This window comes from Prionailurus viverrinus, chromosome D2, assembly GCF_022837055.1.
Source record: "Prionailurus viverrinus isolate Anna chromosome D2, UM_Priviv_1.0, whole genome shotgun sequence".
Lineage (NCBI taxonomy): Eukaryota > Metazoa > Chordata > Mammalia > Carnivora > Felidae > Prionailurus > Prionailurus viverrinus.
Window position 1 is genome coordinate 13,356,420 of NC_062571.1, and position 26,699 is coordinate 13,383,118.

Genomic DNA, 26,699 nt, shown 5'->3' on the forward strand with positions numbered 1-26,699 from the left:
CCAAGCACTGTTCAGGTACTTGGAATGTATCAGTGAATAAACAGGCATTGATAAGATGTCTGCCCTGAGGCTTATATTCTCTCATACTGGGGAGATGGGTCAGAAAGAGAAAACGTAAGAACGAATTAAGCAGATTATATAGCATGATAGATTTTTCAGTGCTGTGGGAAAACAATAAAAGGAGAGATTGGGACGGGCAGATTCTAAATTTGAATGGGATAGTCAGGGTAACCTCATTGAGATGACATTTGAACAGAGACTTAGAAGAGTTGAGTGTTTCCAAATGTCTGGGGAATAGAGCATTCCAGGCTCTGTTTGACTGCAAAGGGGGAGTAGGAAAATGAGGTGCTAGTAACTGGTGGAGAAAGTGAGGTCAGGGGATTTTTCTTTTTAAAATGTTTATTTTTGAGAGAGAGAGAGAGAGAGAGAGAGAGAGCGAGAGCGAGCAAGCAAGCACAAGTGGGGGAGGGACAAAGAGAGGGGGAGACAATCCCAAGCAGGCTCCAGACTCTGAGCTCCGAGATGTTAGTACAGAGCCCAGCTGGGGACTCAGACCCACGAGCTGTGAGATCATGACCTGAGCCCAAGTCTGCTGCTTAACCGACTGAGCCACCAAGGTGCTGCAGGGGATTTTTTTTTTTTTAAGTGGGAGAAATAAAGCATGTTAGTGGAAATAAGGATACGCTGATAGGACTCAATATAGCAGAGGCAGAAAAATTGACACAGGAGAGGGAAACAAGCATTGTGGGAACAAAGTCTTCATTTGGGAAGTCGAGGGGAAGAAATCTAGTCCATGAATGGGAAATGGTTTTAGAGTGGAACTTGGACATTTAGTATGTAAAGCGGATAGGTATTTTATGTAGGCAGCTCTTTTATATATATATATATATATATATATATATATATATATGTATATATATATGTATACATATACACATATATATACGTATATGTATGTAACTTTCTCATGTCTGAAGTCTTCACGCTTGTTAAGTCTTAAGAAACAAATGAGAATTTTCATAAAGATGCAAATGACTTTGTTAGGCAAATAAAGCCCAGTTTTCTCTCTCTCTTTTACAGATGTGATCTATGTTATCTGTGATACTGGGACTTTCTGTCTTGCTAATGATAATGACTTAAAGGGTGTCTATTAAATCCTAGCTGAATAAGTTTTTTATGACTGCTTTGAAAAAGCAGTGATTATGGTTTTAAGGTTGGTTGTGTTCTACAGCCACTAGAAAGTGGAGAGAGAAAAGTCATTGCCCTTGAGAAACACTTGTAATCAAGTAGAACTCAGACTTGGGAAGTCTGTCATGACTGCCGGAAGCTGTGTGTCTGTTTTTAAGGTTTTATGCTTTGCTAATACCAAGCTGTATTGGTTTTTCCTACCTTCCGTTACTTTCTGAGTAGCTGTTAAACTACTATAAGTGCCATTTGAAGTACCCTGGTTCTCAGCAGCAAACTTGGAAAATTTGCTTTGTTTCTGCCAGGAGAAAAGTTTTGAGTTTTGAGTTTTGATCATTGAAATCAAATAGTGATATTTCCCATATTGTTCTAAAATGTTTAATCTTATTACAATAGTTTTTTTTTTTTTTTTGGTTTTTTAAAAATATTTACGTTGAAGTGTATAAATATAAAGGAGTGACATTTATATCTCCATCCCTTTGGAAAGGCATCGAGACAAATTTAGAATATATTAGATTTATGCCAGTCAACCAAATAGATAAATCATGTTTAAGGTTTTAAAATGATTTTTCAACTTACATTTTTTGTCCGTGAACTTGGTCATTGCTGAGTATCTCAAAAATGTTTTCATCCCCGTAGGTAATCAATATTCGCCATTATTCAATTTTATTTTATAAAAAGAACATACGTTGCAATGGTTTATTTATTTCTTTTTTTTAAAACCTTTGAAAATTTCTTTTAAACTTTTTTTTTTTAATTTTAGAGAGTGCAAGAAAGCAGGGGAGAGGGGCAGAGAGAGACAGAGAGAATCTTAAGCATACACCACACTCAGCACTGAGACTGACATGGGGCTTGATCCCATGACCCTGGGATCATGACCTGAGCTGAAATCAAGAGTTGGACGCTCAACTGACTGAGCCACCCAGGAGTCCCTGTGTATTCATTTCTTAGTGTCTTTACTTACTCTGAGCATTTTGAGCCGTCATTGTTATAATCTTTATTTTCTTTAACACTGATTGTGGGCTTTCTTAGAACCAGATTCAAAGGTAGAATTTTTGTTTGTTTTGTGTGATTTTTTTTTTTCTTTTTTAGTTTTCATTTCTACTATACTTTTGTATAACACCACGTGGGTAGTTTTAGATAGTCTCTTTTTCTGTGGACAGGTAACCTCTTTCTAATTTATAGTGTAAACTGAAAGGAATTTTTAATATAATACAAAATAACAATGTTATACAAAAAAACAACAAAATAACAGTATTATACATTTTGTCAGTGCCTAGTTTGTGTATATTTGATATTAAGGATAGCAATGCTGATCTCTTAGCAGATTGTCTTCTCCACCACCCTAACCTCCCCATAAATAAAAATCTTTTTCCCTTTTTAAAATTATCTTTGTACTAGGAGTATAAAATTTAATAACTTGGGAACTCCCAACTCTTTTGGGAGTAGCATCTACTGTATTTTTGTGTAGTACTGGGATGTTTCATATAGGGCCTTAAGCTTTTTGAGTATTGTGTTCTTTCCAAGAGATTTTTAGGAAAATGATGTGCTTTCTTTTCATGATAACCCTTTTTATTATTCTTTAGAAATTTAGAAAATTATATAAAAATTTAAATTTGCCATTCTGTAGGTTTTTGAAAATGGGATAAGATTTCTGGAATACCTGTATTTATCAGCTTGGTGTGCTCATTCTCTGTGAAGATAAATGGAAATATCTTTTTTTTTTTCTTTTCCTAGACCAGAGGAAGAGTCTTCTTCATCCTCCAGTGATGAAGATGAGGATGATAGGAAACAGATTGATGAGCTACTAGGAAAAGTTGTATGTGTAGATTACGTTAGTTTGGATAAAAAGAAAGCACTGTGGTTTCCTGCATTGGTGAGTAACTTCAGTATTAAAGAGTTTAACTTTCAACTATTTAAGTTCGTGAAGAGGACAACTGATAATCTTACTAGTATTTTTCACAAGCACAAAGTGGGGAAATGGTTTTAGCATCATTTAGTTTACACAAATATTACTTTCAAAATTGTCTTTGAGTACCAAGAACTCTTGAAGTCATCTAAGAAAGGCCAAATTTTGGTAATTTTAGAGGCTAGGTATATGAGAGTTCATTATACTTCTCTTTCTATTTTGGGTAGAAAAGTCATAATGCAAATTTTTACAACTCCTAAATTCATCATGCAGAAGATTGCAGAAGAGGAGACTTTCTTTTTCTACTGTTAACTAGAATGATGTCTGTCTATCCTCCTTTTCAGTGAACATGTTTTATATTCTTTATCCTGAGCTCCGTTCAGTGTTTTGCACAAAATAATTGCCCAGTAGATGCCCGTTCTTTCAGTTAAAACTTAACATTGTATTTTATAATTAAAACTAAAGAGGGTAATTATTTGTTTTAATAAATATAAATGCTTTATGATACCTTTGTACCTTTGCATATATCCATCTGTCCATCCAGTATTTATTGGATGCCTGTTGTATGCAGGGACTGTGCTAAGACCTTTACAGGGACTATGAGGCAGGTATTATTATTTATCCTCACTTAGTGATAAGGAAACTGAGTATTGGAAAGTCGAAGTAAGTTGGGTAATAAACTGAACACTTAAGTGTCAACGTATGAGATCATTTCTTTTTTCCTTAAGCACTAAGATTTCTTTGTAAAAATTTCTTTTGAAAACATTTTTTTTTTCAATGTTTAATTATTTATTTTGAGAGAGGGGTGGAGGAGTGGAGAGAGAGGGAGAAAGAATCCCAAGCAGGCTTCACCCTGTCAGTGGAGAGCCCAACACAGGGCTTTATCTTAGGAACAGTGAGATCATGACCTGAGCCAAAAATCAAGAATTGGATGCTTAACCAACTGAACCATACAGGTGCCCCTGAAAACATGTTTTGTTTTGTTTTTTAATGTTTGTTTGTTTGTTTCTGAGAGAGCATGTGCATGCACGAACTGGGGAGGGGCAAGGAGAGGAGAGAAAGAATCCCAAGCAGGCTCCATGCTGTCAGCACAGAGCCAGTAACGGGGCTTCGATCCCACAGACGGTGAGATCATGACCTGAGCTGAAAATCAAGAGTTGGACGCTTAACCAACTAAGCCACCCAAGCACCCACAGCCCAGGCTGTGCTAACAACTCAGAGCCTGGAGCCTGCTTTGGATTCTGTGTCTCCCTCTCTCTTTGCCCCTCCCCTGCTCATGCTCTGTCTCTCTCAAAAATAAATAAACTTAAAAAAAAAAAGTTCTCTGTGTCTTTTTCTAAAACAACAGGAATATTAATTTTTTCACTGTTAGTATATTCAGTATTATGATTCTCTCACCATAATTTCTGAATAGTTTTCTTGATGATGGGAAAAATATTTAAGGATTTATGATGTTGAATTGTCAGTAATCTGCTTAGGAACCATCTCATTATCATTTAAAGAATCTTAGAATTATTCATATATGTAATCCTTCCCCCCAAAGTGAGATCTTTTGGACAGTGATGAGTACTTTTTGTCAACTAGGGTGTAAACTTGTGTTCTAAATCAAGCAATCTTGACATAATAACATAAATAGTATTTGGGTTTCAATTTTTAAAATTAGTTTTTATAAATTGAGTAAATTTTACGAGTGTTTAGTAACATCATGCTAGGAAACAGTCGTGTACTCCGAGGACCTGTGAGCAACCTCCATGGGTTTAGCATCTCCCCTGGCCAGGCACTGTGCTGAGCTTGTCAGTATAAACAGTCTCCTTTATTCCTGAGACTGAAGATAAGTGGTATTTACCCCCATTTTAAGAGAAGGAAATCTTAGCTTCCATGACTCATGCAGTTGTCTTTTTCAGTTTCCTTCATGGTTTCTCCTCTAACCAACCTTGAAATGTTGCTGTTCAAGGTTCAGAATATATCCTCTGTATTCTCTTTTGGGTGATCTCATCCCCTTTTATAGCATTGGTTGCAGAGTTAACAAACTGAAATGCCTTAGGGACCAAGAAAAGAACATACATGGGTGAACAGGATGAAATACGGATTATCATTCCTGTGGCAGAATGGAAAGTGATCCCACTTACACACCACCAGCAGCATCGGCCAAAGCTATCATATATGTAATTTTTGAAACCCATGAGAAAGTGTGATTCCTTCAATAGCTCAGTTGGTCAAGTGGAGAACTGCAAAAACCATGAGGAAAAAAAGGTAGATTTTATTCATAGTTTTAGACCTAAGTTTGAGACCCTTAGTATTTAGGCTGTTGACTCCCAAGTTTATATCACAGTTCAGACCTCCATTGTGAGCTCTAGACTTGGGTATCTCTCTATTTAGTATCTCCATTTGGATGTCCTTCAGCCACCTCAAAACTTAATAAATTTAAAACTAAATGTATTCTCTCCTCCCTTCTTCCGAAACTTGGCCCTTCTCCATTGTTTCCTCTCACAGTGAATGACATCATTTGCACAAGACAGAAACCTGAGCATCCCTCTGCTTGCTCATCTCTTCACTTCCCTAATTATCTCTCATAGTTCTCTTTTCTTTAATTTGCCATTGCCACCACTCTGCAGCCAAGTCACCACCTCTCACCTGGATGTTTTAATTCCATTTTAATAAATAAATAAAAATAATTGTAACTTAATTTTATTTTTATTCTTTTTTTAATGTTTATTTTTGACAGAGAGAGAGAGAGAGAGAGAGAGAGAGAGAGACAGAGCGCGAGCGAGCATGAGTGGAGGAGGGGCAGAGAGACGGGGAGACACAGGATCTGAAACGGGCTCCAGGCTCCGAGCTGTCAGCACAGAGCCTGACACAGGGCTCGAACTCATGGACAGTTGAGATCATGACCTGAGCTGAAGTCAGACACTCAACCGACTGAGCCACCCAGGCGCCCCTATTCTTTTTTTTAAAGTTGGATTAATTTAAATAATCTGTGTCCCACATGGGGCTTGAACTCAGAACCCCGAGATCAAAACTCACTTGCTCCTCTGACTGAGCCAGCCAGGCACCGCCTAAGTAATTCTTTAAAAGGCGAAGTAGTTACAACATTATCCTTCCTCAGAGCCTTTCCTTAAAGATTTTAGATTTTATTCTAAGAATTAACCAGAAAATCTGAACCCTTTTCATCTCTCTTAATCACTCCAGGCAGAAAGTTAGCCACACTGCCCTTTTGCTCTCTGGAACAGGGTTCCACTGCTTCCTGTCTCTGACGCTTCCTGTGATTAGTTTCCTCTGCTTGCAGTGCACCCCTTTGCTGCATATACATGCGTACGTGTACATCCCGTGTCAAGCCACCTCCTACTCAGGCTTGAAAGCTGAGCTTAAATGTTGTGCCTTCAAGGAAGTGGTCCTGTGGGGTGCCTGGGTGGCTCAGTCGGTTAAGCGTCCGACTTCGGCTCAGGTCACGATCTTGGAGTTTGTAGGTTTGGGTCCCACATCAGGCTCTGTACTGACAGCTCAGAGCCTGGAGCCTGCTTTGGATTCTGTGTCTCCCTTTCTTTCTGCCCCTCCTCTGCTCGCTCGCTCTCTCTCAAAAACAGATAAACATTAAAAAAATTTTTTTAAAAAGTGGTCCCTGATTACCTAGATAAGGACTTAACGCAATAGCAGTTAAATCAGTGTGTACTCTCTTACTTAGTGCTTGTCTTCCCAACTAGAGTACAAGCTCCGTGTAGGGAGGAGCGGTGACTGTCTGTGTTCTCTGGCATCTAGTGCAGTACCCTGATGTGGTAGTTAGTATCTATAGCATGATTAGACCAAATATTAAGTGTTCACTTCAGAAATTTTTTACATTTATTTTGGGGGAGAGGGAGGGAGAGAGAATCCCAAGCTGGCTCTGCGCTGACAGCACAGAGCCCAACACAGGGTTCAAACTCACAAACTGCAGGATCATTGCTATGAGCTGAAACCAGGAGTCGGACGCTTAACCAACTGAGCGACCCATGGCAGGCGTCCCTACTGGAGGACTTTTTTGAAATGACAAGGAAGTTTCCTTGGATGCTAATACATAGAGCAGACTTTTTTCTTTTTTTAAAAATGTTTTAATGTTTATTTATGTTCATGAGAGGCAGAGTGCAAATGGGGGAGGGGCAGAGAGAGAAGGAAACACAGAATCCGAAGCAGGCTCCAGGCTCCTAGCGGTCAGCACAGGGCCTGACGTGGGGCTCGAACTTGCGAACTGTGAGATCATGACCTGAGCCGAAGTCAGACGTTCAACCAACTGAGCCACCCAGCCGCCCCATGTAGCAGACTTTCATCAGTGAGTTTATTCACAGTGCCGTCAGTATTTAAGGAATGCCTGGTGCACTGCAGTTGCTGTTACGGAAAATGTGAACTAACTTTTTAAAGACGAAATTAGAACTCACCTGTTTCTAGCTCCTTTCTGACCTGTGGTGAGAATAAATGGCCTTTATGTGCCATTGTCATTTTTCAGAGCTAATGAGACTGTCCTTAAAACAAACCTGTCATACTTATTTAGCCCATTTTTCATTGTTCCTGGTATACATAGTGGGCTGTCTTGGAATTAAAATACTAAAAGTTTTTTTTTTTTTTAATTTTTTTTTTTTAACGTTTATTTATTTTTGAGACAGAGAGAGACACAGCATGAACGGGGGAGGGATAGAGTGAGAGGGAGACACAGAGTCGGAAGCAAGCTCCAGGCTCTGAGCCATCAGCCCAGAGCCCGACGCGGGGCTTGAACTCGCGGACCACGAGATCGTGACCTGTGCTGAAGTCGGACGCTTAACCGACTGAGCCACCCAGGCGCCCCAAAATACTAAAAGTTTGTAGGCGTCTTGCATTAGCCTTTAGGAAGGAATGCTTGAACCTCACTTTAAATAGCAGCTGAGGTGACTCCAACTAAAGTAAATCTTCTTCTGTTAGTAATAAATCTTACGTAGCCTCCAGAAAGGTATCTTCTTTATAACATTTACTTTTTAGAGTGGGTAGCATTGGGAAGAAATTTTAGTGCCTGTTATGTATATTTAAATGTAAGTAATAAGTTGAACTCATCTCTACCTTTTTTAACTTAGAGACTGCTCTGATACTTGCTCCCATTTTGGTTTCTGTTCTCCTAGCCATGCTGCAGACCCTCTGGCTTTAGCTCTTTTTTCCACCCCAGCCTCCCCTTTCATTCCAGTGTTCTGTTTCTAACTAGAACTTGGTCCACAGCTTCAGTCGAGCCATGGCCACGCTTCTGGTTTCAGCACCAAGCCAGTGCCAGAAACAATGTGGGGAATCAAGAAAGCTGGAAGGATATAGGATGTAAATTTAAAATCACTTGTGTGTATTTTCATGTGTGTGTACCTGTTTACCCTACAAACTAAAATTCATTTTTTTTTTTTTTTAATTTTTTTTTTCAACGTTTATTTATTTTTGGGACAGAGAGAGACAGAGCATGAACGGGGGAGGGGCAGAGAGAGAGGGAGACACAGAATCAGAAGCAGGCTCCAGGCTCTGAGCCATCAGCCCAGAGTCTGACGCGGGGCTCGAACTCACGGACCGCGAGATCGTGACCTGGCTGAAGTCGGATGCTTAACCGACTGCGCCACCCAGGCGCCCCTAAAATTCATTTTTAAGCTTTAAGCTGAAACTATCTTTTATTTAAAAAAAATTTTTTTTTAATGTTTATTTTTGAGAGAGAGAGAGAGCGAGAGCCCAAGAGAGGGAGACAGAATCTGAGGCAGGCTCTAGGCTCTGGGCTGTCAGCACAGAGCCTGAGGTGGGGCTTGAACTCACGAACCAGGAGATCATGACCTGAGCTGAAGTCAGACACTTAACCGACTGAGCCACCCAGGCGCCCCTGAAAAACTGTCTTTTAAAAGGATTTTAATAATTGATACATAACTGTAAATGTGCTTTTAGTTTTAATAGTTTACACTTTTTTGTTTTTTAAAGGTGGTTTGTCCTGATTGTAGTGATGAAATTGCTGTGAAAAAAGACAATATTCTTGTTCGATCTTTCAAAGATGGCAAATTGTAAGTATAATTCACTGGAGGTTAAAAATATGCTGTTTTTCCAAGTTAGGATAGTAAATGATAATAAATTATTTCCAATGACCTTATGCTTTTACTTTTCATCATACAGAATGTTTGGAAGTGTGATCGTTTTTCACATTATCATTTAAGTGGTCTTACAGTATGCCTTACTTGTTTATTTTGTTTTTTTCTAAACTCCCAGAGTTTGTCAGTATTTCCCTGTATAGTATAATAGCTGGTGATTTGTTCAGGCACATTTAGATATATCTACTGTATCTAATATTTGATCGCTATATTTATTGATGTCTTTACTATTCTGGAATATTTAATTGGGCCCTAATATTTTTAGTTCTAATGGTTATACTGATACCTGTTGTGTAACATTCAACTTGTATAGCAGCCTGTGGATTAAAATGGGTTACTGCAAATGTATTAAGTGTTCAAGTGATTTTTCATATAGAGCCTTTCTGGAACTGAGTTATGAATTTCTGTGTTTTTTTTTTCCCCCTTTAAGAATTATGTGACTAGAAAAGTCATGTATTTTATACTTGGCCTTATTCTGTGTTTATACCTTAAAAGGATCATCACATTTTAAGATTGGTGTTTGGGTTTTCAGGTTCTAGAAAGTGATTTTTAAAAACAATTTATGAAATCCACTTTAACAAAATGGAGATAATCAGGAATTTGAATATTAAAATTGAATACTGGTTCAATGGTATTAGGAAATTATTGTTAACTTTTAAATGTGTAGTAATGATATTGCTTATGATTTAAAAAACATTTTTTTTAATGTTTATTTATTTTTGAGAGAGACAGAGACAGAATGCGAGTGGGTTGGGGCAGAGAGAAAGGGAGACACAGAATCCGAAGCAGGCTCCGGGCTCTGAGCTGTCAGCACAGAGCCTGACACGGGGCTCGAACCCACGAGCTGTGAGATCATGACCTGAGCTGAAGTCGGATGCTCAATGGACTGAGCCACGCAGGCGCCCCTGTTTATGATTTTTAAAAAAGAATTTTCTTTTAAAACTCATGTGAAATATATCACAAATCAAATTATATAATATCTCAAATTTCCTTCAAAGTAATCCACATGGGGTGGGAGGAAGTAGGTAGGGGTATAAGTGAAAGTGACTGACTTTATGATTATTGTAGTTGGATAATGGGTGTATGGTGTTTCATTGCACTGTTTTATTCTCTTTTGTATGTATTTGAAATTTTTTGAATAAAAATTAAAAATAGGCTGGCTGACAAATGTATTTGGAATAGTTTTCTGGCGTTTGTAGATTGATACAGACCAAATGCAGAAAAGCTGAATGATACTGAAGGATGATTTATTATTGTAAAATAGGAGATGAATGTGATACATATGATAGAAATTCTCCCAGTTGCTTACATCTGACTCCCTCCCTCCTTATGATTGGGGAGTTCCATAAAAGACTAAGTTATATATTAGAAGTTTGCTTGTGAGCCTAGAATCCAGCTTAAAAACAGTTCTTAGAAGAACATTTATAGTATAAACAAGTACATTTTCTTCCAGTCTTAAATTCAGTAATTTCTTGTGATTATTCCAAGACAATGGCAAATTCTTACTATTTGACTTCTTTTTTTATTGGATTGATCCTGCCATCAAAGTATTTTCATTTACTGTTATTTTCATTAGCCTCCCTGTTTTCAGTGTTACATTTAGCCAGGGACTCCTGATATTTGAGAATATCTTGTTTGAAAAACACCTCTCAAGGTGGGTCCTTCTGTAGATGATGACCTATTTCAACATTCTGCTTAGCATTTTATTTGGGAATTGCAGCACTGTGCAATCACTTTCATTGTAAATGTTAATGTTTTCATATTTTTAATATTTTTCTGTAGTGTGTAATTCAACTCTTAATTTCTGTTGTGTTTTTTGTGGCTTTTTTTTTTCTTTAAAATTAAAAAAAAACTAATGTAGTACTTCAGTGCCAAGAAAGGATGTCCATGAAATTACTAGTGACTCTGCACCAAAGCCTGATGCGATATTAAAACAAGGTAAGGATAATCTTGGAATAGTTTATGGTTAACTTAACAACTGCTGAAGTGTTTTTGAAGATCAAACTTTCTTTTGCTCTTTAAAAAATGTATTTTGGGGGCATTTGGGTGGCTCAGTCAGTTAAGCATCTGACTTTGGCTTGGGTCATGATCTTGTGGTTCATGAGTTTGAGCCCCGCGTTGGGCTCTGTGCTGGCAGCTCAGAGCCTGGAGCCTGCTTTGGATTCTGTGCCTCCCCCTCACACACACACACACGCGCACACACACACACACACGCGCACACACACACACACACACTCTCTCTCTCTCTCTCTCTCTCTCTCTCTTTCTCTCTCTTTCTCTTTCTCTCTCTTTCTCTCTCTCTCTCTCTCTCTCTCTCTCTCTCTCTCTTTCTCTGTCTCTCCCTCTCTCTCTCTTTTTCTCTCAAAAATCAATGAACATTAAAATAAACAAATAAAATAAAAAATAATATTTTTTATAATCCTGTCTTTGAAGTTATAGTTGGTTCTGTGTGAATTATACTTTTGTAAACCTAGGTGTCTTTTGTTACTATAGGGCTTCTTTTTCTTTCTTAGCTTATAATCAGGGGCAGTAATCTAAAAGTGGCAAAGAACTATATTACCAGCTAATTACTATAGCCTTGCTTTTGCCTAGTAAATAAAATACTAGTTCCTAAGGATGGTAGAAACAGAAGTCAAAAGTAGTTTTGATTTGGCATGTCTCATAGTGTAACAGTAGTCATATTTTATTGAGCAATATATCATAATTGCATTTTTTGCTTGGTTTTTAGCTTTGTAAATAACTTTATTTTCCTTTCACCCATATTCATCAAATCTAATAGTATGCTATGTAGACTGGTTAAAAATCACTAAGAATTTGTGGCTTAGAGTTTATTTCCATGTATTATAAACTGAAAATAACTGTGTCTAGCTAATTTTAGTTGAAGCTGATTATTACTTTAATTTTAATTCAGGTTTAACTAGAAATGAAGCTAATGCGTATTTATAGAATATCTTCAGCTATAACGTATGTTCATTACAGCGGCTTTGTGCTTGATATATGATGCTGATTCATAGTCATTTGTTGGACAAATGATCAGAAATGTACCAGTCTTAAAGTTGTTTTTACTAGGCACGTTTAGTTTTTGTGTAAAAGAAGAAAACCGTTCTTTGTTTGAACCTAAGTCCCCTTCAGTAGCAGCAGTTCGCCGTCTATAAAACGGGTGCCCGATGCTCCGGATGGTTGGGTTTGAAATGAGTTACTACAGTGCGCAGTGCCTGGCACGTAGCAGACACTTCACAGATGTCAGTGGTGTTAGCACAGTAGTTTTACTTTTTTTTTTTTTTTTAAATCTTTTTTACTACTGTTAGACAAATCAGTTGTCTTAATTTCTCCAGTTCACATAGTTTATGGTCCTCTTTCCAGCCTTTGATCAGGCACTTGAATTTCACAAAAGTAGAACGATTCCTGCTAACTGGAAGACTGAACTGAAAGAAGATAGTTCTAGCAGTGAGGCAGAGGAAGAAGAAGAGGAGGAAGATGATGAAAAGGAAAAGGAAGATAATAGCAGTGAAGAAGAGGTAATTAAAAATGGTTGATGTCTCCTAAAATTAGAAATAACACTTCAGTTTCCTTTGTGAGTTAGGATTTGGCATGAAGTCGTCAATCACTTAAGTATTTTTAGTATTAGAGATATTTCATAATAAAACTGTGTTGTGATGTCCGCCATAACCAGGTAGTTTGCTTGCTTACTTAAAATAGAAATATAGTCTTGTGAAATTGAAAATACTAAATACAGTTATTTCAGTAATCTCAAAAATGTTTCTTAATGATGATGTGCTTTTTTTGGTTTATCAGATAATAAGGGAAATACACACCTAACGTAGCAAATCTCTCCTTTCATGTGCTTTTTCATCATCCTGTGGACCACTGTCACCTGGTACAGTGTTTTCATCTGCATATTTTATTGAAATACCTAGAGAAGTATAAAATACATCTTCCATCTAGTATTAGAAGAATAGTCAGCAAAAAGGATTAATACCTTTAATACCTCTTTGATTCAGAAAAACATAAATAATTACGTCTAACACAGATGAGAGGCTAGTTCTAATTAGATCATAAATAAGTCATCTGTGAATTTGTATGGATCAAGTAGGTGAAGTTTTAGATTTTATTATAACTGGTACTTTATAAGTACCAACAAAAGCTGTCCATGGTATTACTAGTGACATTGTACCACTGTACTCTTCAGTGGTGTGTTGAACGATTTCATAAAAGTTACTGGTGAATGGTGTAGGTAGTGAAGGCTGTATATTTGACCTTGAAGTGAATTGGAGTGAATGTTTTCAGGAAACTAAGTAAGTTAATCTCAATATGTAATATTTTCGGTAAGTTCTGAAATTCTGCCATTTAATTGTAATAAACAACTATTCATGAAATAGGATTGTTTCAGAGTTTATGTTTTATGACCTAGTGGCTGTGATGACAATGTGTAGTGTAAAAGTTTCTCAGCTTCAGTCTTCTCCCCCTCCCGCTTTTTGTTTAAAATGCTAAAATGAACAAGCAGTCCTTTGCTTCAAACTTTCCCAGTAGCTTCTCAAGCTTCACTTACAGAACTTCTTTTACAATCCAGTCCTGCCTTTTTACCACTTCTCTTGGTGTACCTTGCCATTTTGAACTTGATGCTGTGGCGATATTAAATTAGATACCTTGCCTCTTCCCAGCCTGTACACATACCAATACCTCTGCCTACAGTGCTCTTGCCTTTCCTCCCCCAGTTAGCCTGGCACACTCCCGTTCAGTTTCAAAACCCTACTAACACGATCCCTCTGTAAAGGGAAACCTGTGCAGCATCACCTCCCTCACCTCAGGAAAGTTAATCGCTCCATTTGCTTAGTTACTCCCTTTCCTTGTGCATGTTTTTATCATTTACACACACGCACGCGCACTTATTGTCAGTTTTCTCCCCTGTAAGCTCCTCAGGGGTTTGGTGTTCCCTGTGCTCCTACTCAGAGTGTCTCATAATGTATAACTTGTAAATATATGATGATCAATAAATATTAGTTACTAAAATTTTTATTGCTTAGATTTGTGTTTTAGAAATGTTTTGGTGAAAGCAAATCTGGTTTCCAGTTAATCATTTTCTTTTACGTTAAATACAAACTTCACTAAATTTTGGGAACAGGAATAAGTTTGGCAGTTTATGAAAGCCAAATATTGTATCAGGGGGCATTTAAGATCATATCTAGAAAATAGGTTTCCTTAGATTTGTATCTGACTGCCTTACTAAAACCCACCTTCTGTGGACCATGTTTAAACTGAGAAGTGTAGATTTTTACATAAAGAAATTAATAATTGTCATTTATTCTTCTCTGCTCAACTGGCAAACTTAATAGTTTATCAACATGGATTTTTGTTTCTTGTTTTTACCTTGCCTTCCTTTGCTCTGCTAGCTTTTAAAATAAAGGGGCAGATGTCAAAACAATGGCATTAGACACATGATTTTTAAAGTAAAATGATATATTTAGGTTTATTTAGACTATCAGTTGAAAAGTATGGTCTGGAGTGTTACTGTCAGAAATACATTGGTTTCAGCCAGAGTAACTGCAGGTCCTAAGTGTACGTTTGGAATCACTTTCTTCACAGTTACTCCCGATCATGGTCTCTAACGGCAGGCTCCATCGCTCACTTTTCTTTTATCTGAGTCAGCACCTAGCACAGTGCCTACGCTCGCTGGTGCTCGCTAAATGGTTTGTTGAATGGATGATAGTCACTGAATCGACGAGTTCCTCCATCTCACCTACTACCCTGCTCCTTGCAGGTCGCTTCAGGACCAGCTCCCTACTGCCACAGCCCCTGGCCACAGCAGCAAGAAGCTAGTCCCTCCCTTGTAATTGATAAATCGGGGAACTATTTTATTACTTGAAGATTTCCCTAAGTCTGAATCTTCAGGTATTGTAGATCAAGTTTGTTCCCCACTTTACTGATTTTGTTAGCTTGAAGTGCTGCACAGTGGGGCTGTATATCATGAAGGATACTTGGAGTTACAGCTAATGGGACCCACACGTGTATAGTTCTGGAGGAGCAACAAGATAGTCTGTTGTGATGTGAAACCCTGACCCAATTTAATATAAGTGAGAGTAGGTCTTCTTGAGCCTGTGGCCCTGACTTAAAGAGTAGATAGATCTCTGATATGGGAAAAAGCTCATGAACCATCTTGCTAGTCTTATTTCGTACTTCTTATGTGAGAATTTACATTTGGCATTATCGCTGTTGAGATACCTCTTAAGGCATATTCCTTTGGAAAGCATAAAATGTCTAGACTTGCCTGGTTTTGAACATCTCAGTGTTAAGAAATAATTTTTACTTGGTAAAATGTCTTTGAAATATTTTAGTAAATGTTAGTCTTTGCTTTTAGTAGGAAATCTTGTGTTATTATGATGTTTAATTGAGGAAAATAACATTCTATTCTTCTGTGACTAAAATTAGGAAGAAATAGAACCATTTCCAGAAGAAAGGGAAAACTTTCTTCAGCAGTTGTACAAATTTATGGAGGATAGAGGTGAGTTTTATTTTTAAATGTGCTACCTGTACAACAATAACCATGAATAAAAAAACCATGAAGAATTCTGTTCACTAAGCTTCATGTCACTAATAATCATGGCTGCCTTACTGCCTGCCAGCGTCACCAGCACCTGGCATAGTACCTGGCATATAGTACATGGGAGGAGGAATTTGACAGTATTTTGATGGATATTATGGCCATGGCCTGCATTCTGTTCTGCCTATCTGCCCTCCATCCATGAGTTCCCAAAGAACTCTTACGAGTAGGGAGCAGTAGCTGAATGGTAATCATAGTACCATTTTATTTGTACCTACATAGATTCCTCTAGTAAAAAGACTTCCTCTCTAGAATCACTGTTGGATATACCTTGGATGTGTATGTTTGTGTGTGTTTGTGTGTGTGCATGTGAGTGAGAGCGCCAGAGAGACACCATACTCCCAAGTCTTCTTGTGACCCAACCACACAGAACGAAGCAGAGAATTAAACCATCCAGAGAGAGTCAGACATAGAGAAAGGTGGCAGAGTCCCAGGGTGAGCCTTGGCTTAGTCTTTTGAATCTACCTGGCATTGTTAAAGAAACACAGGAATCGAGGGAAAGAGGTATGGATGTTGACCTTTCGTTTTCTGTAGTGACCTCGTCCTCTGGTAACTGTGGCTTTGTCACTCTCTTGGTAATCTGCTGTTCAGAGTATAGTGTCTCCTTTCCTGGGAAGATGCCAGAAAGGGAGTAGGGAGAGGCAGAAAGCTTTCTAGCTTGAGGAGAAGGACAAAATGAATGAATAATATTTGGAAGTGCCACTGTACTTTGGGAGTTATTTGGGGGGGGATTAATATTTTTTTAAATCCTCATTTGTACTGTTGATATGTAGAAGTTGGCTGTCTTTTGCTCTCGTAAGTGATAGTGGCTGCCATAATGTAGGTATCTTTATTGTTTCATATAAAATGTCCTTGCTTTCTGTATTATTTTTTTGTACGAATGAGGGTTGGCCTAAGAAGGTAGGTGATTTCTTAGGCTTTTGTATAAGGCAAATAAAAAAGTGAAGGGGTGCCTGGGTGGCTCCATTGGTTGAGTGTCCGATTCTTGATTTTGGCTCAGGTCGTGATCTCACAGTTGGTGAGATCTGGCCCCACGTTGGGCTCTGTGCCGACAGTGTGGAACCTGCTTGGGATTCTCTTGCTCCCTCCCTCTCTGCCCCTCCCCTGCTCGTGAGCCTGCTTTTTCAAAATAAATTTTACAAACTTTAAAAATTTTTTGTTTTGTTGATATTTTATTTTGGTTTATTTGTTATTCTTTGTTCATCAAGGAAATGAAAATGGAGTGAAATCATACAAGGTTTCAAAAATCTGGTATGAGAAATTTTTAAAAAGGAAATGGGCTTAAGTGGTAGACATGTTTTTGATTAACAAGGGATTTTTTTTTTCTCTTATACATATACTTTGCACTGTATATATTCAGTGGTAATATCTGAATCTTTTGTAGTTTTAAATAACAAATGCAGCATGGTTATAGTACATTTTGTGTTTTCTTTAATAGGCACGCCTATTAACAAACGGCCCGTACTTGGCTATCGAAATTTGAACCTCTTTAAGTTATTCAGACTTGTACACAAGCTTGGAGGATTTGATAATGTAAGTATTACAGTCAAAAGTGAAACGTGTTTTTCATGCAACATGTTTTCTTTTTTAAAAATTACCTAAAATTGTCTAATAAAAACCTAATAGTAGAAGGAGAAGAAGATGTAAGGCACAAGTTAGAAACAGAAACAGCCAGCTTCCTCAACCAAATTTAAATTTAATTAAAGAGCTTTTCAAATGAGCTTCCCGATTTACTGTTAAGTCTGTCAAACTTTCATAAACCACCTGTGTATGTGTGAGTCACAGCACAACTATATTGGTAGAAGTTCTTCCTGTGTCTCTTTTCCACTACACTGTAAGGTCCTTGAGAGTAGGGATCTCTTTTAATATTCTTTATTCTTAATCTCTTCCATGGTGTGTGATGCACACACATACACACACACATTTATGTATAGAAACATGCAGAAAAATCTTTGTTGAACTGAAGAAATTATCTTAAGGTTGCCATGATGTGTGGTGTCCATCCAATTAAGATTATTCGGGCGGGGGGAGTATTCTGTAGAAGAAAATGCTTTACTAAGATCCTTAGAACTACTTTGATTTATTAAATTTACAGGTTTTATGGGAACTAATACATTACTTAAAAATTTTGATGTGTCTCTTCATTACAAATTTTCATTTAGAAACCTGAATATTCTCTTATTTACTATGCCAGGTTTAATTTAAAAATCAAAAGGCCTAATAGCTCAACATTTGTACTTTTCTGAGATTTGTTAGAATACTAAAACTTACTTTAAAAGATTGTTGTAAGCTAAATTTTTTATTTAGAATTTATTAAGCTATTTTTCATTCCTTTGAGACTAGAACCAGTACATATAAACATATATTTCCATATGCTACATTAGTCAAAATTTTATTATATTCCCACCTTTTAATTGGGGAGTTTTCATTTTACTTTGTCTGCTAGATTGAAAGCGGAGCTGTTTGGAAACAAGTCTACCAGGATCTTGGAATCCCTGTCTTAAATTCAGCTGCAGGATACAACGTTAAATGTGCTTATAAAAAGTAAGTCATTGTACTTGATATACTGACATTCAATATTTTACCTAGAAAACAGGAGGCTAATTATTTCTTCTAAGAAATCAGAAATTTTTACTAATCACTTTATAATAGCATGTTCTGCAGTATTTTCTGTGAATACTAGATCTATGAGATATTCTGTAAAGAAAGTTTTTGTGGCCAAGAAAATTTGGAAAGTACTGTGTAGAGACTAAAAACCTCTTTTTAAAGTGTTAAAGGGGCACCTGGGTGGCTCAGTCGGTTTAGCGTCTGATCTCAGCTCAGGTCATGATCTCGAGGTTCATGAGTTTGAGCCCCGTGTCGGGCTCTGTGCTGACAGCTCAGAGCCTGGAGCCTGCTTCAGATTCTGTGTCTCCCTCTCTCTGCCCCTGTCTGTCTCTCTCCCTCTCTCTCACTCAAAATAAGTAAATAAATAAACAAACATTAAAAAAAATAAAGTGTTAAAAAGTCCAGGATTGAATCCTGGTCCTGCCAGTGATTAGCTTTTGTGCCCCTTGGACCATTTATTTGTTCTCTTAAGCTTCAGTTTCCTCATTTGTAAAATGGGATACTAGTGCTTGCCTCGTAAGATTATTCTGATGATTAAATGAGACTTCACATGAACTAAGAGGACTAGTGCTTGGCATATCAGAAGTGCTCATTGTTTGTCTGCGTGGCTCAGTCAGCTGAGCATCTGACTCTTGACTGACTCAGGTCAGGATCTCATGATTCATGAGGTCGAGCCCCACGTTGGGCTCTGTGCTGGACAGCGCAGAGCCTGCCTGGGATTCATCTCTCTCTCTCTCTCTCTCTCTCTCTCTCTCTCTCTCTGTCTCTGTCTCTGTCTCTCTCCAAAATAAAAAAAAAAAAGTGCTCAAAAAGTTGATGCTTTACTAATACTTTTAATAGCTATTGTTGTTACAGTTACTTTATTTAAGATACTGTTTTTTTTTACTTTTGGCATAGTTTTTTTGTGACTTTGGTTTTTTTTGAAAAATGTTTCTATTTGGGTTAAAGAGAATGGGAAGAACTGAACTAGAATAAATTAGAATATTAATATGACTCAATATTTGAGAACTTAAAAGAAATAAACACCTTTTAAAAACCACCACTCTGTAGTAATAATTTGAAATGTTTTCCCAAATGTAATTTCTCTTCACGTTTCCAGATATTTATATGGTTTTGAGGAGTACTGTAGGTCGGCCAATATTGAATTTCAAATGGCATTGCCAGAGAAGGTTGTTAACAAGCCATGTAAGGAGTGTGAAAATGTAAAAGAAATCAAAGTTAAGGAAGAAAATGAACCAGAAATCAAAGAAATAAAGATTGAAGAGGAGGAGAATATAATACCGAAAGAAGAAAAGCCTACTGATGATGATACTGAAAGAAAAGAAAATATTAAACCCTCTCTGGTAAATCAGATACTGTTCATAGTGCTGTGCCTTCTTTGGTACATTGTCTACACTGTCTGTAACATTTTCATGGTTAACTTACTATAAAATGTTATACTTAATTTTTTGAGCATTTTCCTCGTTAAGTGCTATTTTTGTATTTAAAATAGTTGTTCGCTGTTTTTGCTTAGTGTGTTAGGAATGGCAGGAGTATCTTAAAATAGCTAACGCGTTTCTCAATATTAGTATTGGTTGGTACCGCCTTTTGCTAACAATTAGATCATGGAATTAGGTTGACAGTTTTTACTTTTGTTGGTTTAGTTCCTCTGATTTTTTTCTAGGGAAGTAAAAAGAATTTATTAGAATCTATACCTACACAGTCCGATCAGGAAAAAGAAGTTAACATGAAAAAAACAGAAGAAAATGAAAATCTGGAGGACAAAGATGAGGAGACAACTGGGGTAGATGAGTCCCTCAGCATAAAGGTAGAAGCTGAAGAAGAAAAAGCAAAATCTGGGTAAGAAATTTGTTTTTGGTTAAGATGCATTTTTTGGCTGAATGAATTCTTGTAATTTGCCCTTTGTGTGTGTGCGTGTTTGAACCTAAATTTGACAAAATATAGTGTAATTGAGAGGTTTGCATTTAGTTTGTAAGTGCCATTTGCCTCCTTCAGAGACCCTACTAATGCAAATTTGTAGCAAAAGATCATGTTTTTGATCCATTCTTCTTGCTCTCATCATGGAAATTTATGAAATTTTGAGCTAGAAAAATACTTCTTACTACATTAAGCTCTGCTGAATAACCAGATAATAGAAATTTGGGAAGATGGCTTTCTGTATGTAATGTTTTCTAGATGGTATGTTGGCTCTAGATTTTAAGAATTGTGTTAATTTCTTAAGCAAAAAATAAGAATGGAAAAGTGCTAATAATTAGCTTTCACAAGGCCTGGATTGTTATATTGTGTTTTCTGTGACAGTAGTAATTCCTCATTTTGGTCAGTTTGGAATGATGAACTGTTTATTCAGCAATGTAATTTATGCACTGCCAGTGGACCCCTGGATTTTGTAGATGATCTTTGGCATCTAGTCATCGCTGAGGTTTAAAAAAACCCTACACATCCCCATCGTCAATGGTCCGTTTAAATAAGTACAACCAAATGTTTTTGATCATTTTAGTGGTTTCTGAAATTTGGCCACAGCATGCCAAATGCTGTGGAAGGGAAGGGAAGCAAAATATGCTTTGCAAATTTAGGGAAAGGTACTTGTTTAGTATACCTTGTTATATATCTTTGTGTACAAATGTCTATATCAAGTACTCCTTACTGCTGTTGGTGATTATTTCAGCTATTAAGAAACTTAGTAAGTATGTAGCTTTTTGCCTAAAATGTCTTGATTATTTTAGTGTCCTCTGAAATTTTGGCTGCAGCATACAGATAAACATGGGAGGAGAAACCTGGGTTTAGATGAATATAGTCTAAGTGTTTTTTCATTATACTTGGTTATAGTCCTGTGTGCACGTGTATATTTCAAGGTACTCCTTGCTGTTGCTGGAGACTATTTCAACTCCTAAGAAACTTAGTAAGGATTCAGCTTTTTGTCTAAAAATCTGATCTTTAAATTTGCATTTATTTCTGGAATATCTGCTGTGTGGGAGGCATTGTGATAAGCCTTGTTTTCTCTTTGTCACTAATAATTATCTTATTTTTTCAAGTTGGTGTTTCAATTTATTTTCTGGTGTAAACTATATATTGTAGGTTTTAAAAAATTTCTTCAACTCTATGGCTTTTTAATTTACTACATATATTTATTAATGTATCATACTACAAACTGAAATTTTCCTAGCCCGACAGCACTAATTTGGTAGTGTTATGTGTTGGGAATGTCCAAGATTGATTTCTGAGTTTTATTAGATAAGTGCAATAGAAAATTTGATAGTTATAAAGAATCATATGTGAGTATTTCTCTAGCATATAAAGTTTCTCTAAGTAATTACTAGTTACTGCCAGGAATTTGCCATGTCCTTTTTTCATAGTCTAGGTAAAGGAGATTAAATAAGTTAATTTAGGTGAAATGACCTGTTCAATGCCTGGCCCATAGAAAGTATTAACAAGTTAAAGTTGTTGTTTTTTTAATTTGTTCCATTGTATGGAGTGTGACATCAAACTGGGAAAATTTGATATTTGTGAATTCAGATGAAAAATATTGATACATTTGGTTTCCCAAAATAATAGTTCTTTAAAAGATGTGCGTGTGTGTGTGTGTGTGTGTGTGTGTGTGTGTGTGTGTGTGAGAGAGAGAGAGAGAGAGAGAGAGAGAGAGAGAGAGATCCACATCAACTTAATTTTTACAAATCTATATGCTGATTACATTTTATACTTCCAGAAGGTATCATTGTTGGCATTCTATGTCTGATTTAGTGCGTTTTACCTTTGATTTTGCCAGTGAATTATTAGAGAAAGGAGTAGAATATTTTATTTGACTGATAGCAATTGTGTTGTTTGCTTCTTTAAACTTTAGTACACTAAGTGTTTTTCATTTGGTTGGTGTCTGAGGTTGACACTCAGTGTGAAACTTTTGTTTTCAATTTTTGATTGCTTTATGAATACAGAGTATTAGAGTATTACTCCAGATAAAATTAAAGACTGCCAGGCTGCACTAAAGTAGGATTGTGCTTCTTACTGGCATGAACCAGTTGTGCTCAGAGCATTGTGTAATGTAAGACCCAATTTAGAAGTTGTTTTCATTTAAAAACTCTCAGACTTTTTATTCTGTGTCTCTCCTTTCTCTGATATGATCATTCTGAGGTACATAACAAATATCTTTGGCGCATAATAAACAACTTCTTTTGTTGTGGCCACTAGAATACGCTTCCTTTTCTCCCTGATACACAGAGATACAAGCTTATGATTTAAACAAGGAATATTCTTTCCAAAAAAATGTCTTAACTGTTTTAATTTTTTAAATACATATGAACATTTATTTAAAGTTGTTAATAATAGTTTATCATCCAAAATACCCTCTCTGGTAATTTCTTAGATATTTTAGCCATACTAATAATTATTTCTTCAGTACAGACATGTTCATGTATTTTTAATAATAGAGTTCTAGTTTTTTATCTCCAATTATAGCTGGTTTATTTAGGTCTTAATTTTGAAGTACCTATTCATTTGAATATAAATGAGTCTTTAAAAATAGAAATAATTCTTGAGATTCTGTAGACTTTGTGATGTATTTCAGAGAAAACTGATGCATTTGTTACTTTTGTAAACTTACACTTAATTTCACAGACTATTAGGCTTCCCTTCGCCCCTCCTGCCTCACAATGTAGAAGGAAAGAGGTAGGAGAATAAAAACATTTTAGTGTTGCTCGTATTACTGTAGATTGTTTCTGTTGCTTACGTAATATTAGGAGTGATAAAGTATGTTATTGCTAAAAAGGTTGCGTATAAGATTATGAAACAAATGATCAGTGGAAAAGGCTTTTTATATAAATATTACATTCATGAACTTTTAAAGCTTAATTATGTAACTGTCATGTAGTTTCTGTTTTATAATCTTTATTTGTCAGCTCTAAAGTGATGGAGTCTTTTTGAGAGAAAACTATTGTACTAGATATAGACATAGTTTTTATCTGCTGTGCAGGGTAAATACATAGTATTTATCTTGGGACTAAATATAGTTGAATTTCGTATTGAAGTCTTTTAAAAACTAAATCTAGTGTTTGGAAGATTTTCTCCAACTTGTTTAATATGGATTTGTGGCTAATATAAAATGAATGCGAATGCTCAGTTTTAAAAAGTGCACAATGCTGAGAAGACTGAAATGGGCAACAGTGCTGCTTCTAGAATGATTTCCCTTTTAGTTTTGTGTTACTTGGACTTGGCCTGTCTTATACTTATTTCATTGGAACTTCGAAGTTGAGAGAGTCGGTAAAAGACTTTATACGCGGTAAAGAAACAGAAATTGTAGCAAAGTTTAGAAGAATAGAAAGAAAAAAATGATGTGATATTGATGTGAAGTTAGTCAAATAGTCCTGTGAAAGGTAAAATCATATTTCAGTTAGCATAACATTTGAAATTCTGGTTGGAGCACCTTTTGAACTCAATAAGACTAGCTGTTGGCTAGTAAAAGTTTTTGTTTTCAACACCCCGGGGCTGGAAATACTTGAATAAAAAATACTTTTTAGTCTGGAAATGGCTATGAGGTGTAAATGATTTGTGTTTTTGTCAACACGTTTGTGTAAATCACTCTCATAATAAACCATGAAAAAGTTGTTAAAGTTGACCTTAATAGTTTCTTATACAACTTCTCTTCTTCCGGCTGTTGGAAATTTTCTTTTAATGCATTTTTCAATCTTCATTTCCTCTAAATGTATTTCTCTATGACCACAGTCATCTTATACAGTTTTGGTTTTTAATGTTACATTGCAACCCAGAATTTCATGCACATGGAACCTGCCGTTCCCGGAGCAATCACAGCCACGATTTTTATCAGTTTATGTGGTTTGGAACTGAAAAGCTTATGAAGTGTCTTTTATTAACTGCAATTTTTTAAACCTTTCAAGAGATGAAACGAATAAAGAGGAAGATGAAGATGATGAAGAAGCAGAAGAGGAGGAGGAGGAGGAGGAAGAGGATGAAGAGGATGATGACAACGATGAGGACGAGGAGTTTGAATGCTATCCACCAGGCATGAAAGTCCAAGTGCGGTATGGACGAGGGAAAAATCAAAAAATGTATGAAGCTAGTATTAAAGATTCTGATGTCGAAGGTGGAGAGGTCCTTTACTTGGTGCATTACTGCGGATGGAATGTGAGGTAACTTGAGTTTCAGCTAGTGATTACTACCTAAAAACACTTCTAAAATAATTTTCTATTTTAAAAGTTAATTGACGAATTACAGACTTATTAGTTACTCTGATCGAGGTCATAGTACCATATAAAAAATCTGTAGATTTCAGCATGTAAATGCCTCGCTTAGTGACTTCCTACTTACTGTTTTGAATACTTAGAAGATACCCTTAGGGTCTAGAAAACTGGTATCTATACAGTTGACTCTTACGTTATACATGAAGATTAACAGGGACAGCAACATTATTGGTGAAATGATAGAAAAATCTTTTTTTTTTTTTATTTATTTAAGTAGAAAAATCTTTTTTAAAGTTAAAAGAGTTTTGAGCTTCTTCATGTCTGTGAGTTAATTACCGGGCTTCTTTCTCTCTCGCGTTTTCAACTACATTGCCACAGTAACCTCTTCTTTGTAATCTGAAGTTGTCACGTGTCTTTCTTACAGGAGGCAGGGATTTCAAAGTCGTGATTTCTTAAGATGCATGAGTCATTTTAAGAGGGCTTTTATCTCTTCATTAACATCTCTTATAGTCTTGTTCAGAAGCCTCAGAAAGTTATTTGTATATTTGAGACGATATGGTGGAAATGCAATAAGCAAGTGTGCTTAACTAAAATAGGGTGCACTTTCTGACTGTTGATAACCCTAGGGATGAAAGGCAAGACTAAGGTTTGGTTTTAGGTGGTGTTCAGTGACTTCACTTCTTATCTTATACAAGTTTTCTTTGGTTCATCCAGAGAAATTTTGTATTTGAATTTTATCCAAAATTGGCAAGTCTGTTTTAGGATCTGGTCACTTAAATTATCTTTTAAGAAAAACTATCAATTCGTTTTGAAATCTTTGATACTTTATTTGAAATACAGCTTGTGATAGCATTGTTGCCCTTGAAAAATTCACCACAGAAGTTAGAAATGGTGGTTTCGTGGTGTGCCAGTATCTTCAAGGAGGAATACAGTTCCTGTGCTTTTTATTTCAGTTGTATTCTGTGATTTAGAAAGGTGTTCAGAAAACATCATCTCAATTTCTGTTTCTTAAAAAAACTATATAGCCTCTGTTTCTTAAAAGTCCATTTTGTGTTGTCCTGCTGTGGCAATAGGAAGCTCTAGAAGCATGTCTAATCTGATTACCTTTCTTACTTAGAGAAAACTGCAATTCTGATCCATTCTGACGCTTGGAAGAAAATAACAATTTAAGTCATAAGGAAATGTTTAGAAGTTTTGTTTGGGGACTCGTTCTTTGTTATTTCTAACCAGCAAGTTTGGGATTTTAAGAATACTTTTAATCAGTGTTGTCCCGTAACATAAGCTTTTCCAAAGAGTCAGTTTTAACAACATGTGTAATTTATCCTTTTGTCTGTTGGCTCTTGGGCTGCTTTTGTGGTGCGTGATTTTCCTTACCTGAAGGGCTGGCTATTAATGATCATGTTCAAAGGAAGATACTGGAGATCTCAGATATAGCTGCTATAAGAATATTTTGCCCAGTTTTGACATTTAATCATTTTGATCTTACTAAATGATCATCATAATATAAATGTCGAGGGAGTTCCATTTATGCCTGGAGTGTACATGTTGAATACGTTAGTTTAAAATTAGGAAGGAAAAAATTGAATCAGGAAAAATTAATAATTACTGAGTAATGCCCACAAGAGATGTAAGAGCCACATCATCTTTTACCTCTCCTTTCAGTTCTTCTACCCTTAGTTTATATAATGAGGTAGGTTTTCTAGTGGCCTTATTAAATGCTTTGTATTTCGTGACAGAACTTGCACCATTATCAGGGCTTGATTATTTTCTATTGTTCCATTAAATAAAGAGGCTTAGTAAGTATAAGAATTGAGACATTCATAAAATTATTCTGCAAGTAGGACACAACTTTCTGTTTGTTTAAGAAAAGACTGAGTGAAGGAAAGAGTCCTCTTTCCGTCGGAACACTTGGATTTTAGGGGCCAGAAAGAGAATGTCAGTATTTTAGCTTTGAAATTGGTGAGGGGTTGGGGATGGTAAGGGAAGACTTTAAATTGAGACCTTCAAGTTTTTAATAATACAGAAAAGAAAACGAGACCTAGTTCAACAAGACAAGCTGATGTCACTGAGAAGGATGCCATCTACTCCTCACACCTCAAGCGTTTGTG

At 36.4% G+C, this 26,699-nt stretch overlaps 1 protein-coding gene across 8 annotated transcripts in view; it reads left to right on the plus strand.

Moving 5' to 3' along the window:
- Positions 1-26,699, plus strand: part of ARID4B (AT-rich interaction domain 4B) — a 156,158-nt gene that overhangs the window by 88,132 nt on the left and 41,327 nt on the right. For 5 of the 8 annotated variants that reach the window (XR_007145305.1, XM_047825042.1, XM_047825043.1 and 2 more), the window contains exons 8-17: positions 2,923-3,061; positions 9,035-9,114; positions 11,060-11,136; positions 12,562-12,716; positions 15,625-15,697; positions 17,235-17,329; positions 18,243-18,340; positions 19,503-19,746; positions 20,067-20,242; positions 24,289-24,540. Coding sequence is in view for 7 of the 8 variants with exons in the window: in XM_047825042.1 (XP_047680998.1) it covers positions 2,923-3,061; positions 9,035-9,114; positions 11,060-11,136; positions 12,562-12,716; positions 15,625-15,697; positions 17,235-17,329; positions 18,243-18,340; positions 19,503-19,746; positions 20,067-20,242; positions 24,289-24,540 (1,389 nt within the window). In the remaining variant the exon portion in view is untranslated. The remainder of the gene's footprint in view (positions 1-2,922; positions 3,062-9,034; positions 9,115-11,059; positions 11,137-12,561; positions 12,717-15,624; positions 15,698-17,234; positions 17,330-18,242; positions 18,341-19,502; positions 19,747-20,066; positions 20,243-24,288; positions 24,541-26,699) is intronic. The other 3 variants (XM_047825047.1, XM_047825048.1, XM_047825046.1) reach the window with 2 other exon arrangements.